Consider the following 14,443-nt stretch of genomic DNA (forward strand, 5'->3'; position numbering starts at 1 on the left):
CAAGCATGTCCATTATCACCTCTATTATTTAATATTGTACTAGAAATGTTAGTTATATTAAAGAAAAGAAAAAGAAAGGAAAAGAATTAGAATGGGCAATGAAGAAATAAAACCATCATTCTTTGTAGATGAGATGGTGTTATACTTAGAAAATCCTAGAGAATCAACTAAAAAAAGTACCTGAAATTACTAACAACTTCAACAAAATTGCAGGATATAGGATAAACCCACATAAATCATCAGTATTTCTTTATATGACCAACAATGCCCAGGTGCAAGAAATAGAAAGATACATTCCACTTAAAATAAAGTAGACAATATGAAATATTTGCGAGTCTACATGCCAAGACAAACCCAGAAACTATATGAACACAACTATAAACGCTTTCATATAAATAAAGTCAGATCTAAACAACTGGAAAAACATTAAATGCTGATAGGCAGGCTAAGCCAATATAATAAAAATTTCAATTCTACAATTCTATCTATTTAATCAATGCCATACCAATCAAACTATCAAAAAAACTATTATATAGAGCTAGAAAAAATAGTAACAAAATTCATCTGGACAAGCAAAAGCTCAAGGATATCAAAGGAATCAATGAAAAAATGTGAAAGAAGATGGTCTATTTGCACCAGATCTCAAACTGTATTATAAAGCAGTAATTATCAAAACTATCTGGTACTGGCTAAGAAATACAGTGGTAGAACAGTGGATTAGATTAGGTTTAACTTGCATTATAGTAAATGACCATACTAATCTAGTATATGATAAAACCAAAGATCTAAGCTTTTGGAACAAAAACTCATTATCTGATAAAAACTGCTGGGAAAACTGGAAAACAACAGAAACTAAGCATAGACTAATGTTATAGGAATGTAAATTTTTAAGATCTTCCCTGGCCCTAGGTTAAGTGTACCTGGAGCCTGTGGTGGGGGGCTTGTTTTTCAGGAAAGCCCACACCTTGGTCCTTTGTGATCGGGCAGTGGGTCAAGAGGGTTGTTATATTCTCTGACCCAGGAGAAGGCTACATAATCCCTGATGTGAGACTTTGTTGTGGGGCTCACTTTGAGAAGTGTTCTGTGATTTGACCAGATGAGACTATGGGCAGCTGTTGAGAGTCCCCCCAGCTTTGAAAAACTCAGATGCTGATGCTTCCCTCTCTGGTAACTGTGATTAGGTATGGTTGTATGTAATGGTTGGACAATTTGGAAGCCTGTCTCCTTGAAATGTTTCTGTCTGTATCCTCTGAAGTTCGGGGTGCTGACTTTTTCCCCTGAATTAGGTAAATGATATGTTTGATTGATTAAAGCAATTTTGTTAACCCATTTTGAGTTGCTTTTCTTTAGAAAAGCAGATCTAAGAAACTGTGTTGGCAGCCCCCCTGGGGTCACTGGGGTGCTTGCTGCTACAACCAACATCTCACACCATATACCAGAGAAGGGCAAAATATGTACACAATTTATACATAAAGAATGATATCATAAGCAAATTAAAGAGAGCATGGAATAGTTCATCTGTCAGCTTATGGATAAAGGAAGAATTTAGGATAAAAAAAGATACAGAGATCATTACAGAACACAAAATAGATCATTTTGATTATATAAAATTTAAACATTTTACACAAATAAAACCAATGCAACTAAAATTATAAGGAAAGCAGAAAGCTGGAGGGAAGAAGGGGATTTTGCAGCAAATATCTCTGATAAAATTCTCATTTCTCAAATATACAGAGATATGAGTCAAATTTGTAAAAAATGCAAGTCATTAGCCAACTAATAAATGGCCAAAAAATATGAACAGGGAGTTTTCAGATGAAATCAAAGCTATTTACAGGCATATGAAAAAATGCTCTAAATCACTACAGATCTGAGAAATGCAAATTAAAACAACTCTGAAGTACCACCTCATACCTATCAAATTGGCTAATATGACAAAAAAGGAAAATGGATGTTGGAGGGAATGGCGAAAAACTGAGACACTAACACACTATTCCTGTAGTTGTGAATTGATCCAACCATTCTGGAGAACAATTTAGAACTCTTCCCAAGGGGCTATAAAACTGTGCATGCCCTTTGATTCAGTAATAACACTGTTAGGTCTATATCACAAAGACATATTATCCACCTCCACAGAAAGAACTGGTATTAATTGAATACACACTGAAGCATGCTATTTTTTATTCTTTCAATCAAGTCTTCTTGTACAAATGACTAATACGGAAATGTTCTACATTACTGCAGATGTATAACTTTACTATATCTGATTGTCTACCATCTCAGGAAGGCACAAGAGGAGAGAAAGAGTGAAGGACAGAATTTGGAACTCAAAACTTTAAATAAAATGTTAAAAAAAATAATCCCGGGGGCGGCTAGGTAGCGTAATGAGTAAAGCGCTGGCCCCGGAGTCAGGAGGACCCGAGTTTGGTTCCAGCCTCATACTAAAACCTATAGGATATAGCAAAAGTAGTAATCAGAAGACAATTTAAATCTCTAATTGCTTACATCAATAAAATAGAGAAAGAGCAGACCAATGAATTAGTATACAATTAAAAAAAAAAAAACAACTAGAAAAGAACAAAGTAAAAAAAAACCTCAAACACCAAACTGGAAATCCAAAAATTTAAAGGTGAGATTGATAAAACTGAACATAAGAAAACTATGGAATTAATATATAAATAAATCTAGGAGTTGGTTTTATGGGGAAAAAAAAAACAAGAAAAGGGATAAACCATTAATATGATTTTTAAAAAGAAAGCCATATCAATATTATCAAAAAAGAAAAGAGTAAATATACCACTAATGAAGATGAAATCACAGTAATTATTAGGAGTCATTTTTGCCTAATTACATGCCAATAAATTTAATAATTTAAGTAAAATGAAACAACTATTTTAGAATAGTAGCAGGATATAAAATGAACATACATAAATCATCAGTGTTTCTATACCACCAAAAAAAACCCTGCAAAAGAAGTAGTAAGAGATACCCCATTTAAAATAACTTCAAAGCATAAAATACATGGCAAAACAAACCCAAGAACTACATGAACATAACTATAAAACACTTTTTGTACAAATAAAATCAGATGTAAATAACTGGAGAAATAGTAATTGTTCATGGTGGGGGTGGGGGAAAAGAGCTAATATAACTAAAATGAAATCTTTGCCTAAAGCAACATACTTATTCAATGCCATGCCAATTAAAATACCAAAAAATTATTTTATTGAGTGTGAAAAAATAATAAAATTCATTTGGAAGAACAAAAGGTCAAGAATATCAAAGAAATAAATGAAAAAAAAATGTAAAGGAAGGAGGTCAGCAGTACCAGATTTTAAATTATATTATATGGCAATAATTATCAAAATTATTTCGTACTGGCTAAGGAAAAGAAATGTAAATCAGAGGAAAGGAGTAGATATACAATACACAGTAGTAAATAATTATAGTAACCCTCTGTTGGACAAATGTAAAGATTCAAGTTTCTGGGATAATAATTCACTTTTTGGTAAAAATTACTGGGAAAACTGGAAAGCAAAGTGGTCTAACAGAAACTGGACATAGAACAATATAAATACACCATTTATCAAGATAAGATCGAAATTGATACATAAGCTAGATGTAAAGAGAGATCATAAATAAAAATAGAACATGGAACATATTACCTATTAGACTTATGGAAAAGAGAAGAATTTATGAATAAACAAGAGAAAGAGAACACTGTGAGATATAAAAAAGGATAACTTATTGTATTAAATTAAAAAAAGATTTGTACAAATAAAACCAACGTAGACAAGATTAAAACAAAAGGAAAAAATAATGAGATAATGAGAGGAGATGGGGAGAGACAGAATGGGGTAAATTATTTCATAGAGAAGAGGCAAGGGAAAACTGTTACAATGGAGGGGAAGAACAGGAAGGCAAAAGGGAATGGGTCAACCTTACTCTCATTGAATTTGGCTTAGGGAGGGAATGACATGCACACTAAATAGGGTATCTCACTCTACAGGAGAGTAGGGGGAAGGGAATGAAAGGGGGGATGATGGAAGGGAGGGCAGATTGGGGGGGAGGGACAGGATCAAAGTAGAGAATAGAACAAGTTGAGGGTGGGATAGGATGGAGGGAAATATAGCCAGTCTTTCACAATATATCCACTATGGAAATGTTTTGCATAGGTACACATGTACAACCTATACTGAACTGCTTATCTTCCCAGTAAGGGTGGGTGATGATGGAGGAAGGGAAAGAATCTGGAATTCAAAATTTTAAATTCAAATGTTTAAAAAATATATATTATTATTGTTTATTATTATTATTATTATTATTATTTTACATGTAACTGGGAAATAAGAAATACGGGCACTGGGGCATAGAGATCCACCATGCCCTACTGGAAAGTCGGAGGGGACATGGGGGAGAATATGGGAGAGAGTAGATTGGGGGAGAGGGGTGTTCAGTGGGATTGCTGTTTTGGGATGGTGGGTACAGGAAAAATGGGAGAAAAGTAGTAACTCAAAGTCTTGTGGAAATGAATGATGTAAACTAAAAATAAACAAAATTTAACTAAAAAAATGAGTTTACATTCTACTGGAAGTAGTGAAGTACTGATTGATATTAAATTATCTAAGATTTAGTTTCTTAATCCTTTTACTTAAAAAAAAAGAAAAAGCAGATAGAGTTAGAAAAGTTAAGGAAAAGAAAAGTGTAGAAATAAGAAAGTTAAGATGGTCAAATCTTCTTGTAAGGAATTAGAGAAGGTAAAAAAGAAGAAAGAACATTTGACTTGTGGGATAACAATTCCTAGATACCAAGTTAGTATAAATTCATTTTTTTTTTTAAACAGAACTATAGAGCTGATAAAAAAACTTAGAGGTCATTTAGTAGAACCCTCCCATTTAAAGCTTAGAAGATGAGGTGGAATTATTTTTCAAAGTAACCAGAAACGTAGGCATTGGGGGGAATCTTGCACTGGGACAAAGCAGATAATTTAAATATTTATTGATTGATTAATTGAATAAATAGCTTTCTCATCACAATATTAATGTGGAGATAGAAACAATATAAATATTGATGACTACGTTCTGAATGAAACTTCAGTTATATTTTTAAAATTAAACAGAAGAATGTGAAGATTATTTCAGGAGATAAGCAAAGTAATCAAGTCTAAGATTGTATATGTTAACGGTTCTACCACTGGCACTATTTGTGACTTTAGGTAATTACTATCAATCTGGGAAGATTTATATGAACTAATACAAAGTTATGTTAGCAGAACTAGAAGAACACTGTACATATTAATAGCAATATCATAATCAATTGTAAAAGTCTTAACTACTCTGATCAAGACAATGATAAGTTCAAAAGACTGATGATAAAAAATGCCATCCACCTCCAGAGAGAGAGAGAACTGATGACTTCTAAGTGCAGACTGAAGAATTTTTTTCCAATTCCTTTATTTTTCTTGATTTTCTTTTTTGGCAACATGTCTAAAGTGGAAATATGTTTTGCAGAATATGTGTATCATGTTTCTTGATAGAGCGAGAGAATTTGGAACTGACTGAAAAATAAAAATTTTTTTAAAGAAATTATTGCCGCTTTTAGGTCTTTCCAACTATGAAAAAATATAAAAACACATACCTACTGCAAAACAACACTCAAAGAATCAATAAAATAATATTTTCTAAATATGGTAGATTATTGAATAAGTGGGGTATTTTTAAAATTTAAATATGAAAATTCAAAAACCTCTTTTAAGAGAAGATTTAAACCAAAACAATTCAATCCAATAAGCATTTAAATAGCTGCTATTTGCAGGACACTATGTTTAAAAAACAGACTTAAAAAATAAGGTAGTAGGAATCAGGTAGTCAAGTGGTAGAACACTGGAACTGAAGTCAGGAATCCCTGATCTCAAATCCTGCCTCAGATACTTTCTAGAGGCAGCGAGGTGGCTCAGTAACTCAATGGTTCACTGAATAGTGCACTGGGCCTAGATAATACTTGTATCTGATACTGAGAAAAGAGGGAACCACTGAAATTTACTGAGTAGGAAGTGACAAAGTTGGGACTTTAGGAAAATCACTTTAGTGAAGGATAGATCAAGCCTTGGATCACTCCCACCATTCAATACCATCTCCTAGCACTCAGATGCCTTCTAGCATTATCTCCTCCTTCACCTGTCTCACAAGGAAAAGTGGCCTTGCTCCTTACCAGGCTAATCCCTTTATCTCCACAAGCAATACCATTCCAGGCCATCTCTTCCAACTCCTCTCCTTATGTCATCATCCCCTCTCTATCACTTATTTTCAATCTTTTACCTTCTACTGGCTCATTCCCCAATGCCTATAAACATTTCCATGTCTCCTCAATCCTCAAAAACCTCTTCCTTGATTCTTCCATCCCTGCTAACTATTGTGCTGTATCTCTTCTTCCCTTTATAGTTAAACTCCTTGCAAAGGCTATCTATAGAAGGTGGCTCCACTTTCTCTTCTCTCTCTCTTCTTCCATTGAAACTGCTCTCTCCAAAGTTACTAATGATTTCTTAATTTCCAAATCCAATGGTCTTTTCTCATTCCTCATTCTCCTTCACCTCTCTATAGCCTTTGACACTGGTGATCACTCTCTCTTCCTTGACAGTCTCTTCTCTAAGTCTTCAGTACCCCACCCTCTCTCCTGGTTCTATCTATTTAACCACTCCTCTTCAGTCTCCCTTGCTGAATCTTTTTTTTTTTTTGGAGGAGGGAAGGCAGGGCAATTAGGGTTAAGTGACTTGCCTAAGGTCACAGGGCTAGTAAGTGTTAAGTGTCTACGGCTGGATTTGAACTCAGGTCCTCCTGATTCCAGGGCCAGTGCTCTATTCACTGTGCCCCCCTAGCCACCCCCCTTGCTGGATCTTCATTCAGATCATGCCTTCTAACCACAGGTGTCCCACAGTCCTCTGTTATGAGCAATCTTCTCTTTCCCCACTATAATACTTCACTTGATTATTTTCTCAGTTACTATGCATTTAATTACCCTATCTATACTAATGATTTTCAAATTTACCTCTTATTATTCTGTCTCAAATTCTCTGTTTGCCTCCAATCTTGAATCTCCAACTGCCTTTTACATATCTCAAACTGGATATCCAGTAGACATGTTAAACTCAACATGTTCAAAACAGAACTTGTTATCTTTATGCCATCCCCCCACTCCTTCCTTTACCATCCTCCCAGTCCCTGAGACTCATAACCTAGAAGTCATTCTCAACTCCTCACTATCTCTCACCTCTCTATTGACAAGACCTGTCAATTTTGCCTCTTTCATAACTCTCAAATATGACCCCCTTTCTCCTGACATTGCCACCACTGTAATGCAGACCCTCATCACTTCAAATATGGATTACTGCAGTAGCCTGCTAATAGGTCTGCTTGCCTCAACTCTCGCCCTATTCCAAGCCATGCTGCATTCAGTCACTAAAGTGATTTCCTAAAGTGATTCAAGGTCAATCATGTCACCATCCTACTCAATAAATTTAGGACCAAATATAAAATGCTGTTTGGCATTCCAAGTCCTTCACAACCTAACCCCACCCCTTTTCAGTCTTCTTATATCTTACTCCCTGACATGTAATCTTTGATGCAATGACACTGGCATCCCGGCTATTCCATAAACAAGACTCTCCATCTCTCATATCTGGGCATTTTCTGTGGCTATCCCCTATACCTGGAATGTTCTTCCTCTTCTACTCTAACTACTGACCTCCATGGCTTCATTTTAAGTCCTAACTAAAATCCTACCTTCTATGTGAAGTCTTTACCAAATCCATTGAATTACAGTGCCTTCCTTCTGTTAATTATTTCCTTTTTATCCTATATATAGCTTGCTTTATATATATCTGCTTGCATGTTGTCTCCCCTATTAAACTGTGAACTCCCTGAGGTCAAGGACTATCTTTTTGACTCTTTTTATAATCCCAACAGAGAACTGGGACAGGCAGACCCACCAGCAGACAATACTGCAATAATACAAGCATGGGTGATGAGGGCCTAAATCAGAGTGGTGGCAGTGTCAAACGAAGGGACATACTCAAGAGTTGTTAGAGAGATGAAATCAAAAGGCCTTGTCAGTAGATTGGATTGGGGAAACAGGCGAGGCAGGTAGAGTTGATTGACAGTAAGGAGTAAAGCCATGAAGGGTAGGGAATTGCCCTAATGGAGAGAGTATCTGCATTCATAAGATGACAAGTTCATCAAATCCTCCAAATAACTATCTCATAATTACAAATACTAGAGTATATTCAGTTTTCCTGCACTTTCATAAATTCCATTCTAAGTTACCTGGTGGTAAATCAGGGTCTGTAGGGGTAGCTTGCTGAATCCGTCTAGGTTTCACTGATGATTTTGTGTTCTCTGTAGCACTTCTGTTAGTTGAACTAGAACCACAACTTTCATGGTCATCCTATTTTTAATTTAAAAAACAAAAAGGAAACAAAAAAAACATTAAACATAATGCCAAGAAGAAGTACAGAGTTGTTGAAAAGAAATGATTTATGGTTCCTAAGTTAGAGGAGCTATCCTCTTCTACTTTCAATCAACATGCACTCTACATAATAAGCAAATACTATTTATATTCTGGTGGGATAAAAATGGATTCCTGGCTAAAAGTGTTTTAGATTCAAATGTAAATCCTATTTATAAGTATATTTAAAAATTATCAAACAAATTACAATATTGTTACGACATCAATGTGTTGTAATTCAGTCAAAATAAATTTAGTCATTTCTCAAAATATATACTACAAGAAGATTTTTAATCTACCTTCATATAAGCAGTCAAAAAAATTTCTCATGAAACAAACTCTCAAACATTTCCTAAAGTGCTGGTCTAAACACGTCATCTCTACACAAACACTCAATAAACTTCAATGGTTCTATATTATCTACAAAATTAACTAAGAAAGTCCTATTAAACACCTGACTCCCTCTTACTCTTTTATACCTACCTCTGCTCCATATAATTCACAACCCAGCTACACTGGTCTTTGTGCTGCTACTCACACATTACACTCCATCTCCCAATTTCATGCATCTCCACTGACTGTCTCCCAGGCCTGGAATGTTCTTATCCCTCCAGTCAAATCCCTAGATCTCCTGACTTCTTTCAAGACTCTGCTCAAATTCCACCTTCTATAGGAAATCTGTCCCACTATAATAGCCTTACCTGTCAGATTATCTTCCATTTATATTATCTATGCTGTATAGACAGCTATTTGCACATTGCCTCTGCAATTAGAATATGAGCTCCCTAAAGGCAAGGGTTTTATTTCTGTCTTCTTAGCCCATTAGATTTCTGGTGCTTAGCAGGACTTGGCACACAGAAGGAGCTAAATAAATGCTTCTTAACTGACCAAGGTCAAATGTTTTAAAGGTTTTGTAAAGAGACAAGAAAGTCTCACTAAAAGGGACCATAATACTGAAGGCTCAATGAAAGTATCTGAAGAGAATACCAGCAATGACCTTGGGGCAGAGAGTGCTAGACTTGGAATAAGTACAGGTCTAGGTTCAAATTCTGATTCTAATCAAAGGCAAGTCATGGGCATGGTAGCCTGGTTCTGGACAAGACAAAGTATAAACCTGACTAATCTGTCGATCAGAGGCACAAGGGGAAGAAGCAACAGTTCTAGTGTGAAGAGGAGGGGATAAAGAGTCAAACCTGGTTACAAGTAAGACAAGGTGAGGGTTTACCTAACAAACCTCAGGGTCCTAGGGACTGTAGTGTGTTTCTAGTAGGAGGGGTTGGAATGTTGTCACATAACATTAAGGAATTGTTTGACTGAATGAAGAAATCCATTTAGACCTCAAACCCTTTAACAGATGCGAACGAACATTTCTTTGAATAAATCAAAAAAGGAACAACAGACTGGCTAAGAAAACAGACCAGTCATACCTCTGGGGTTTTAGATAGAGGACCATTTGATTTCCTGGTCAAGACCCTGAATAGCCATATGCTCAGACCCCCAACTGCTCAGATGTAAAGGCTCTCTTGATCCAGTGGTGTATGTACAGTGTATAGCAACATTACTTTGATTCAGACAGGCAGAGCCCTGTCTGTTGGTCTTTATGATAATTTCTCTGCTTGCATTTTCTCTGATGTTTATTAGGGTACTAATCTTTCCCCTGAACTAGTGAATTTAATTAAAAGTAGGATTGTTAACCCTTTTTTGAGCAGTCTTTCCTAGAAAAGCAGATCAAAGAACCTATGCAGTCACCTAAGGGAGGGAGTAAGTTCCAGGAGTATAACCCATTAAAGCAGAGAAGAGACTCAGACTACAAGGAAGAGTGGACACCAGGAACCCAGTGTGAGGATGATATGAAAAGAATAAGTACTTCCAAGCCTCAAAGTATTAATTGTTGTTGGTGTCTGATGTGCATCCTACATGTATTCCGTACCACCATCATATTTTAAGTTTGAGCTCACTATCTCCATGAAGTTGTATATGTTTATGGAAGAACACATCCCAGGCTTGAGACAGGGAGAGACATTTTGTAACTGTTATTTTTGGCAAGCCTAATGAGTAAATCTCTGTGATAAAAGCTGATTGAGTCTACTGCCTGACTTAATGGGAAGCACATCACTGAGCTACAACTAATAGAAGCACCCATTTACAGAGTTACTCCTAGAACCTAAGGTAGCAGCCACCACAGGGACCCAACCCACAATTTTCGGTAAAAGCCTGGAGAATATGTACTTAGATGTTGAAGGGCAAATCTAAGGCCCCCCATGCTATTTGTTGCTATGATTTCCCTTGGGTGGGTCTCAGTGGTTGATATCGTTGCCAATCCAGTTCTCCCAATCACATCAAAGTACAGCTGAAACTAATAACATCACACTGCTCTCCAACGGGCATTGGCCATGTCATTCTTACCTCCACTTAGAGGAAATTCAGCACTTGAAAATCATGGTTATGACTTGCTATGCATATTTCTTTTAAAAAAAATAACTATTGATATTTTCTGTTTCTAACATCAAAGTATCCCATGTGTCCTTCCTCCTACCTTTCCCAGACAGTCATCCCATATGACAAATCGTAAAAAGTCAGCACAACTGATCAATACATTGAAAAAGTCCAAAAACATTTTCAATATGTAACACCTGTGGACCTCACACCTCCACAAAAGGGTAGGCTAGGAGTATGTTTTATTCCAGTCCTGCTTAATCTTTATAATTCTATAACATTCATTTTGATTTTTTGGTAAGCCACTGTTCTTTCCATTTACATCATTGTGGTTACTGTGAAAGTACAGCTAGGTGGTGAAGTATATAGAGTTCCAGGTCTGGAGTCAGGAAGACACATCTTCCTGAGTTCAAATCTTTCCCCAGAAACTTACTAGCTATGTGAGCCTGAGCAAGTCACTTAACCCCGTTTGCCTCAGTTCCTCATCTATAAAATGTGTTGGAGGAGATAGCAAACCACTCCAGCATCTTCACCAAGAAAATCCCAAATGAAGTCACAAACTGTCAGGCATGAATGAAACAAATGAATAACAACAAAATGTTACTGTGTATTTGGTTTTCATGGCTCTGCTTATTTCATTCTGCAACAGTTAATATAGATTTTTCCATGCTTCTCTTTATTCATCACACACATCATTTCTTACCACAATCTGTTTAGCAATTCCCCAATTTATGGGCATCTACTTTGTTTATAATTCTTAAGAATCCCAAAAATGATGATATATATATATATTTTTTTTTTAATATATGGGGACTTTTTCCTTATTAATGACTTCCTTGGGAAATAAGTCCAAAAATGGAGTCTCTGGTTCAAAGGGCATGGACATTTTAGTCACCGTATTTGCATAATGCCAAATTGCTTTCCAAAAAGGTTATACCATTTCATAGTTTCACCAACAACACATTAGTATGGTGAACTTCCCATACCCCCTCCAACATTTACTGCTTCAATTTCTCCTCATGTTTGCCATTTTGCAGGTGATATAACCTAAAAGTTGTTTTGATTTGCATTTCTCTTATTATTAGTGATCTGGAGCATTTTTTCAAGTGGTTGTGAATACTTTGCAGTTCTTCTTTTGAGAACTTTATTCAGGTCTTTTAACCATTTATCTATTAGTGAATGATTATTAATAACATACATATGTATATATATGTGTGTATATATAAACAGACACTATATATATATATGTACACACAGATATACAAACATTTGTGTATATGTATGTATGTCTATAAGGATATATATTCAGGGAGGCTAGATAGCACAGTGAATAGAGCACTGGCCCTGGAGTGAGGAGGACGTGAGTTCAAATCCGACCTCAGACACATAACACTTTACTAGTCATGTGACCTTGGACAAGTCACTTAACCCCAATTGCTCTGCCTTCCCCCCTCCAAAAAGAAAGGAAAAAAAGGATATATATTCATATATGTGAGCATGCAAGACATAATTTATATGTGTGCATTGTTTATATATCTTATATGCCAACCCATTTTCACAGAAATTTGATGCAAAGATTTTTCCCCATTCAACCACTTCTGTTCTTATTCTAGATGCAATAATGCTGTTTCTGCAGAAGCTCTTCAGTTTCCAGTAATGAAAGCTATTTATTTTATCTTTCATAACTGCCTTTAACTCCGTTAAGAATACAGTTCTTTAAATCACAGCCATGAGGTACATGATTTGTTTTTCTCCTATCTTTTTTAGGGTATAACCTTTAATGTTAGGATCATGTATCCAATTAGACTGTGTTGTGGTGTAAGATGTTCTAAGACTAATTTCTGCCAGACTGCTTTACAATTTTCCAGTAGTTTTTATCAAATAGGAAATTTTTTTTCCTAAGTGATTGAGTTTTATTGTTTCTGAATCACGCTATGTTCCACTGACCTCTCTCTCTATTCTTCAGTCAACAAATGATTGTGATGACTCCTGCTTTTTTCTTTGCCTGTACTTCTTTTCAGCACTTCTCTTGATATTCTATATCTCTTGCTTTTCCAAATTAATTGTTATTTTATCCAGCTCTATAAAGTATTCCTTTGGCATTTTGATTGGCATAGCATTAAAAGTGTAAATTAATTTGGGTGATACTTTCATTTTTATTATATTGGCATAGCCTAGCCACAAGCACTTAATATTCCTTCAGCTATTTAAGTTCTTTATTTCTTCAAGGAGTGCTTCATAAATGAATTAATATAAGTATTTTGTGTGCTTTGGGAGGCTGATCTCCAGATGTTTATGAATTTTGCAGACATCTGGAATGGGACTTCCTCTTTTATTATTGCTTCTTGTGTTTTGTTATTATTATACAGAAATGCTGTTGATTTTTAAGGAATTGTTTTGTAGCCTGCCATGGTGTTGTGGCTATTAATTGTCTCAATTAGCATCTATGTTGATTACCTGGGGTTTTCTAAGTAAATCATCATAACTCTTGTTACATATTTTTCAACAGAAAAATAAATCTTTTTTGATAATTTGTCTACTCTAAAGTCCCCAATAAAAAAGAACTATATATATATATATATATATATATATATATTTTTTTTTTTTTAATGTATGGACATAACTGTGTTAACATTCATAACTTATTCACAAACTATACTCAGTCAATATTATCAATCTTCTCTGGAACAACATTCTATTCCTGAACTGAGGACTTATAAATTTTACTGGAGTATGTTTTATCTTTCCTCTTCTTAATTACTAAACCTGACTGCTTCAAACCTGGCCAACTACAACACTACTAAAAATCTCCTTTATTTTTCACTTTGTCTCTCTGGACAAAATATCCTCATCTGTAAAATAAGACATGACAAAATGGCTTTTAAAGTCCCTTCCAGCTCTAAATCAATGGTTATCCTATGAAACCTATGAAATGCTATGAAACCTTTACCCTTGCTGTTTCTTAATTCACACAGACTTGATAAACTTTGGGACTATTCCTTTTTAGGTCTTTTGGTTTAATACTATATTTAACTCATAGACAGCTGGATTTCATATTTTGCTTCAAATAAACAAGTTCAACAAACACTAATCAACTGTCTTCTATGTGCTAAGTATTAAGAAACACACTAAAAGAATTGAAAATCGTCCCTGTCTTCAAATAGCTTATATTATACTGAATTTAGCATTTGGAACAATTTTATATTTGATAGAGGGAAAGCAGAACTGAATTAGAGTTCAAAAACCTGGATTCTAGTCTCAACACTGCCAAGAGCTAGCTGTGAGAACATGAGCAAAATCATTTTACTCTCCTGAGCTGCATTATTCCATCTGTAACATCAGAAGGATAGGCAAGATGATTATGTACTAAGGGATAAAGTATCTCAAGTCGAATTCACAATCTAGTCAGTCGATTTGCTCCCCCCCCAAAAAAATGGGGAAGGAATAATGATTAAGTAGTAACAAAACAAAACAAAAAAAGAACTGCAGGTACTAATTACCAAGTGGA

General features: G+C 35.3%; 1 protein-coding gene across 10 annotated transcripts in view; it reads right to left on the reverse strand.

Moving 5' to 3' along the window:
* Nucleotides 1-14,443, reverse strand: part of VPS13B (vacuolar protein sorting 13 homolog B) — a 1,080,499-nt gene that overhangs the window by 999,285 nt on the left and 66,771 nt on the right. For all 10 annotated transcript variants that reach the window (XR_011167006.1, XM_069081095.1, XM_069081089.1 and 7 more), the window contains exon 4: nt 8,319-8,439. Coding sequence is in view for 9 of the 10 variants with exons in the window: in XM_069081095.1 (XP_068937196.1) it covers nt 8,319-8,439 (121 nt within the window). In the remaining variant the exon portion in view is untranslated. The remainder of the gene's footprint in view (nt 1-8,318; nt 8,440-14,443) is intronic.

Source organism: Petaurus breviceps, unplaced genomic scaffold (assembly GCF_028583685.1).
Source record: "Petaurus breviceps papuanus isolate PSGF00001 unplaced genomic scaffold, PetGlider_PUasm1.0 98, whole genome shotgun sequence".
NCBI classification, from domain to species: Eukaryota; Metazoa; Chordata; class Mammalia; order Diprotodontia; family Petauridae; genus Petaurus; species Petaurus breviceps.